Source organism: Antrostomus carolinensis, unplaced genomic scaffold (genome assembly GCF_000700745.2).
Source record: "Antrostomus carolinensis isolate BGI_N321 unplaced genomic scaffold, ASM70074v2 scaffold25905, whole genome shotgun sequence".
In the NCBI taxonomy this organism is placed as follows: domain Eukaryota; kingdom Metazoa; phylum Chordata; class Aves; order Caprimulgiformes; family Caprimulgidae; genus Antrostomus; species Antrostomus carolinensis.
In genome coordinates, this window is record NW_010314807.1 from 11493 (window position 1) to 18708 (window position 7216).

Consider the following 7216-nt stretch of genomic DNA (forward strand, 5'->3'; position numbering starts at 1 on the left):
CTTCCAGGTGGGACCAACCACAGCTTCTCTGGGCAACCTGGGACAGTGTCTCACCACCCTCTGGGTGAAAAATCTCCTCCTAATATCCAATCTAAATCTCCCCTCTTCCAGTTTAAAACCATTTCCCCTTGTCCTGTCACTCTCTGCCCATGTCAAATGTCGCTCTCCCTCCTGTTTCTAAGCTCCCTTCAAGTACTGGAAGGATGCAATGAGATCTCCTCAGAGCTTTCTCTTCTCCAAGCTCAACAAGCCCAGCTCCCTCAACCTTCCTTCAGCAGAGAGGTGCTCCAGCCCTCTGATCATCTTCCTGGCTCTCCTCTGGACTCACTCCAACAGCTCCACATCTTTCTTGTGTTGGGGGCTCCAGGCCTGGACACAGGACTCCAGATGGGGCCTCACAAGGGCAGAGTAGAGGCGGACAATCCCCTCCCTCACCCTGCTGCCCACCCCTCTTCTGATACAGCCCAGGATACAGTTGGCCTTGGGATTGCAGTTGCACACTGCTGGCTCATTTCAAGCTCCTCACCCACCAGCACCCCCAAGTCCTCCTCAGCAGGTGGGAAGCAGTGATGGTGCATGTGTGCAACACCACATGGATACAGCATCAGTGGAGAATCACCTCCCCTCAGCCCTGCCAAGGCTCTCCATGCCTCTGACCATCACCAAACCCTGTTAAAAACACCAGTCAGATGCTTCTGCTCTGGTTGCTAATTTGCCACAAAAATATGCTGTGGTAACTGCTTACCCAGGGGAGGAAATAAAGTACAGATTTTGGAGTATGCAAATATAATCTGCAGGCACGGACACGTGATGGGTGTTAGTCATATCGCTTAATGCAAGGCTGGATATATAGATACACGATGGGCACAGCGAGGTCCAGGCATCCATGGAGGAGAGAAGGGGAAGAGGGGAAGGACAAAGAGAAGAGAACCACAGCAGAGCTGTCGTGAGCTGCTGGGTAGCAAAGAGTCTGTTGCTGGGGCTCGATAAATGATCAGACATCATTGCAAGCCTGCAGCTCCATCAGCAGGGTTAGCTTGCACTTCTTAAAGCTCAACAGTATCTAAGGAAATAAAAGAGTGAGGAGGTTGGGTTTGGATGATCTACCATAGGAAATCACTTTGCAAGCTGGTAGAGATGGGTGGAGGGCTGGTCCTGGTGACTGGCTGGGCAGGAGCAAGAGTCAGAGAGGGCTGGAGAGAGGAGATGGATTTTTACAGCCTCAAGGATTTATACAGCCTCACACATTTATACAGCCTCAAGGATTTATACAGCCTCAAGGATTTATACAGCCTCAAGGATTTATACAGCCTCAAGGATTTATACAGCCTCAAGGATTTATACAGCCTCAAGGATTTATACAGCCTCAAGGATTTATACAGCCTCAAGGATTTATACTAACGCTCATCCGGGGGATATGAGCCCCATCCAAAACACGGGGAGTCCTTTATATCCTCATTGCCGTGATACCTGCCCCAAAGATAGTTTACAATCAGGAGATCAGCAGAATGAAGCTACTTCCCTCACTGGTGAACAGTAATGTGCATCATGGTATTGCAAAGACTGCTGATATCTGTGCTTACAGAGGGGAAACTGAGGCACGGAGCGAGATGAAGGATGAGCTCCTCTCACAAACACGAGGTGTGCCTCCTTCTGCTGTGGGCACGAAGTGGCTTTGCACAGCCTACAGCAAACCCATGGCAGGGCAGGGGATGGGGCAAAGCCCCAGAGCTGATGTCCTACCTCTGAAGATAACCCCAGCTGCAGGAATCCAGCCATTTTCCGCAGGGATTGGCCAGTGATGAACACATGCCCTTATAATATTAAGGAGAAGCCACTCTAGAAAAATCATGTATGGAAATTCAGCTTGGATAACATCTGCAAGAGGAACATCCCCTTAGACCCACAACTACATTGGGGCTTCCAAGGCATTTTGGCTATTTGCTTGGAGAGGGAAAAACTCAATTAGCTCTCCACCGTGTGCAGGAAAACACAAGTCCATCCTGAGCATTCCCCCCCTCATTGCTTCTGTATCTCCTGCTTCCCAGAGCCCATTTGTGTTCCTCAGTAATTGCCTTTTCCAGCCAGCACTGGGAGAAATGCTTCAAACCATTATAATGACAATCAAATCTCGGCATCACTAATTCTGATGGGGCTCATAATGCGTCTCAGGCCAGTTGTGATTTTTCTTAAAGTGCCAGGTCCTGGAGTCAGGGGAAATAGAGTTTTTCAACAGGAAAGAATGAAGGCAAGAAATTTCTAGTCTTCCTGGGAATGGGAAGCACTGGGTGCACTGGAGTCAGGGAAAGTCAAGGGAGCATCATCCCCTGGTGAAACAGGGCCCATAGTTTTGCCCAAGGCAGCTGAATCCCTGTGGATTTAATCATTGACTGGGTCCAAAACTGGGATGAGGGATGGGAATACACATTAACGTATCGCTCAGCACCTTTATTACGGTTAATGTGCTCCTCTCACAAAGCAGAGTGAAATCGGGCTAATGCTTAGTCCGTTAATCCTCCAGCTCTCTAATCCTCATTGCAAACTCTGTGAGCTCACCCCATTTCTCAGCAGAGCTCACGGGAGTAAAGGGCTAATTCTCCAGTGCTGACAAATGGTGCTGAGTCCTGGTGTTGGCTTTTGGGGGGCTGCATCCCTTGTGAGGTGTGGGAGATGCTCAGCCTCATCCCAGCTTTTGGGGGGCTGCATCCCTTGTGAGGTGTGGGAGATGCTCAGCCTCATCCCAGCTTTTGGGGGGCCGCCTCCTTGGTGAGGCGTGGGAGATGCTCAGCCTCATCCCAGCTTTTGGGGGGCTGCATCCCTTGTGAGGTGTGGGAGATGCTCAGCCTCATCCCATGCAGGATCCTCCCCCTGGATTGGGGATACGAGGCTGCAGTAGCAGCAGGGATGGTAAAGGAGGGGATGAGGCAAGAGGAGGTTTATTTATTTCCTGTGGAATAAATGATCAATCCCTTGTTCAAATCTGGGGAAACACTTTGCAGACCCAAAGTGATGCCCTGAGCAGGAAAACATACCATTCTAGTGATCATCTTGGTGTAAATATCTGCAAACTTAGGGACCTTGCTCTGGCTGTTCACTCATTCATGAAAATTCATGATGCTCTGCTGTATGTTAAGAGTAAATAGAACCTCTTCAGGGAATAATTTTGGGAGAGAAGTGGCTGTTCTAAGGAAATGCTCATGCATCAATTGGAATTTTTAAAGATTTTTTTTTTTTGACTGAAAGGCCAGAACCTGTCTGTGAAAAGCCAACATCAAACCCCAAAATATCAACACTTGCCATTCAAGTGTTTTTTTTTTTTCTCCAAGCGCCCCTTTTTTGTTAACAGTCAAAGAAGCTGATTCTATGTTGAACAGTTTATTGCAGGGGAAATTGGTATCAAGAGTCTCCTGTAACTATTGCAAACTCTTGCAAAAAAAATCCTTTCTTGGTCAGGATTTCAGTCAATGCCAAAGCCAGACCCCAAACAAGCAAAAATCTCCCAAGACAGATGCTAAACCACAGTGTTCCTCCCTCTAAGATCATCACCAACCCCATCCTGCCTGGCTTCTGTATCTTCAAGTCATGCCTACATTAATACAGATCATTCATCTACATCAGAGTTACCTGACTCAAAGCATTCAAAATTAATCAGGTTCATTTTAAAATCAAGGCATTTTTAAACAGAAGGCATTTTTAGCTCTCGTCTGCTGGTTTCCAAGCCTGTAAGAATGACTTTCCTGCAATAGTCTGGGTGGAAACCTTGCTTTCAAAAATGAAGCTGAAAATCTTGCAAAATCATATGATTCCACAAGCTGGAGCTTCAAGGAAAAAAAAAAAATGTTCAGCTACAGGAGCAGATGTCACCCAACCACGAGCAGCCCCATGGGATATCAAATCACATGCAAATATCTTGAGATTTGCATTAAAAGCCATGAGAAACCCCAGGGTAACCCACCCCAGTATTCCCAGTGAAAGGATATTAAAATTGGGCTTCAGGATTGAAGTCACCCTCTCTTATGGGTCAGGGAGAGGCGTGTAAGGGGGTCACATTGCCCCAAGGTTGAGGTTTGACACCATCCCCTGGACCATCACACACCAGACAAAGTACTCGAGAAGATGGAGCTGGGGTCTAATGTCTGGTAATTTCTATCTCCTGTACTTTTCCTTGGGGTCAAAATCTTTCTTCCTCTGTCCTAAGCTGGACCTGAAACTAAGCAGCATGTTCCAGCCAGATAAGTAATTACCATGAGTTCATATCATTTATTTTTCATGACGCTGGTCAGAATCTTCATTTAGGATTTGGATTCATTTTTTTTCTATGTCCTGATGTTTTGGTGATCGCTCTCCTCTAACCACAGCTGCACTGTGAGCATCTTCTGTACCAAATCTAGACAGCAAGATGCTTCATCAACAAACTTCAGAGTTTTGGGGCTTTTTGGGGTTTTTTTTAATTAGCAGGTTCTTAGGAGAGGGATTATTAGGACCAGCTAGGGTTGTGTTTGGATTCTACAGGAAACAGGAGCATCAGGGAGCATTTGTATTTGCTTGTTTCCACCCACTATTTAAAGTGCATCAACAATTCCTTCCCGGCAGCAAAATAAGACGAGAGCTGATACTTTTAAGGTAATTCTGACATCTGTGCTATGAATAGATCTCATGGAAATTGGCCCTCGCTAGTTGGTTCCCTGCAGCTGGAGAGAAACCCATGAAAAACCCCGGTATGGAGAGGCACGAGGCAACCTCGGTGATGCCACTGCCCTTAGGGGTTCATCCAAAACCCCTTCTTGACTCAGCTGAGGGGGACAGGCAGGTTCCCCTGAGTCATCCCCAGTCCATCCCCCTGGATTGACCCTTTATGTTGTCAAGGAGCTTGCTTTTGCAAAATCTTTGCATGTTTTTCCATCTTTTCCACCAACTTCAAAGCCATTTCTTTGGTAGCTCGTGGTGCAGCTGCTAAGGGAAAGGTTGAAGGTGTCACCAGTGTCACTGCAGAGGTGGGGAAAAGTGGGGCACGGAGTCAATGTGGCTCCAGGACAGGCTGTGAGAGAACCCACGCTGGCAGCTCCCACCACACCGTTTCCCTCTCCCCATCATTTGCAAAGCACAAAAATTTCCCAGCTCGGGCCAAGAAAACCCACTTGCCTACTCAGCCGGTGCTAACAATGAAAACACTAATTAGATTTCACTCACCTATCAAAGGGATGATTCACTGAGGTGAGTGGGCACTGAGGATTACACAAGATGAACACCACCATGCGACCGCCCCTCTCTTTTGGGGTAACCCTCCCAAGAAACCAGGCTGTGTGGAGCACGTGGGCATCTGGGATGGGGTGAGAGGGTGGCAGTAGGAGGGACCTGGCATGACCCTGGTGCCCCACAGGCACCTCCAATCCAGGGAACTGCTGTGAGCTGTTCCCCAAGGGCTTGACCCCAAAGAGAAGGGCTGGTCCCCTCCTCGAGCCCCTGCCCAGTCTTGGATCCTAAATGCTCAGCTGGGAGGAGGTGGAGGAAGGAGAAAAACAGCATTGGTAGGGATGGAAAGGGTAAAAGCAGATTTGGGGCTTCCTTGATTCACCCCAACTCATCCACCCCCACAACTATGGTTTCAGCAGCTAAAACCCAAACCCAATGCACAGCCCCAGGATTTCCACAGCAAGCCTGCAGCTCCACCTCAAACCGTTCCCGGGGTAAAAACACTGAGTATTTCCAAAGTGTCTGAGGAGTTATGGAGAGGCAGGAAGCAGCTGAGATATCTCCTGATCTCCAGACCCTCGGGAGAGGGTCTCCAATGGGAGGTCTCCAACCCTCTGCTCCAGAGAAGTTCCACCAGCTCCAGCGAGGGTGACAGCAGTGGCCCTGGCTCACATCAGTGCTGATCCAGGTGGATGGAGCTACTTTTGCCTGAACCAAGGGAACAATCCTGCTCCTGCTCTGGAGCTGGGCTGAATCACTCCCAGCAAATGACTGGTGCAACTCCAGCATCCAAGTAGCAGCGACACTCAGCAGCCTGGTTTATGTAATATCAGGGGGCTCTGGATGGGGGCAGGAGGTGGCAGGGATTTTTGGCAGAAGGATAAGGACATGTTTAGCCTGGAGAAAAGGAGGCTGAGGGGAGACCTTCTGGCTCTGTCCAAGTCCCTGAAAGGAGGGTGCAGAGAGGTGGGGGTGGGTCTGTTCAACCAAGGAACAAGGGACAGGACAAGAGGCAATGGCCTCAAGTTGTGCCCAGGGCAGTTGAGATGGGATGTGAGGAAGAATTTCTTTGCTGAAAGGGTTCTGAGGCATTGGAAGGGGTTGCCCAGGGCAGTGGTGGAGTCCCCATCCCTGGAGGGATTGAAGAGTCGTGTAGACATAGTGCTGAGGGACATGGGTTAGTCATAGGGGACTTGTCACTGTTGGGTTCATGGTTGGACTCGATGAGCTTAAAGGGCTTTTCCAATTGAGGTGATTCTGGGATCCTGTATCATGGTTTGCAGGTCCAAGCACACGTGCAGGAGAAAGACGGGATGGTGCACACGTGTCCCGCAGGTGCAAGACTGTGGGTTGGGCATGCAGCGGTGCCAAGGAGATCTGTCAGATCCCGAGCTCTTAGGGGAACACCGAGGCTCTATTTGTTTATCTGGGCTCTGTGCGATGGGTTTTGCATCGACGGACACGTTACCGGCACGGCTCGGGGGGATGTAACGCGGTGTTGGATTCATCCGGGTTAGAGAACGCTGGTGGCGGGCTGGGGGCAGAGCACGTGCGTGTGGTGGGTATGGAACTGGAGGGGTGAAAGCGGCGTCTCGGCGTGGGGAGAAGAGGCGTGTGTGCATGGCGATGAGTGTGTCCGCGTGGGAGGTGTGAGAGCGGCAAGCTGCATGTGGGGGAAGCGTGCGTGCGCGCGTGTGCGCGTGGCAGGCGTGAGCACCCGGCGCTGGGCAGGGAGACGGTAGCTGGGGTGGCGAGCAAAGCCAGGATGGTGTAGGGGTGACAACGTAGCTCAGGTCACCACATGCCATACCCTACGTCCAAGCTCAAGACATCAACACATGTGCCTCAGTCATGTGAAGTATCGCTCCCCAAGATAGAGCTGGCAACGTTTGGTGAACCAAACACCCTCCCTTCCCCACTATTGTGCAAGGAAATGGTAAAATTAGAGTGAAAGCCATGAATTTTGGGGCATCTCACTTCCTGAGCCTCGCTGCGCAGTCAGGGACCCATCCCCTAGCCCTGG

At 49.9% G+C, this 7216-nt stretch overlaps 1 protein-coding gene across 1 annotated transcript in view; it reads right to left on the reverse strand.

Moving 5' to 3' along the window:
* LOC104524789 (junctophilin-3-like) overlaps positions 1 to 7001 on the reverse strand; it is a gene marked incomplete at its 3' end in the record, with an annotated part of 16176 nt that extends 9175 nt beyond the window's left edge. The window contains 1 exon segment of the mRNA XM_010167774.2: positions 6662 to 7001. Coding sequence (XP_010166076.2) covers positions 6662 to 7001 — 340 coding nt within the window.
* Between the last annotated feature and the right edge of the window lie 215 nt (positions 7002 to 7216).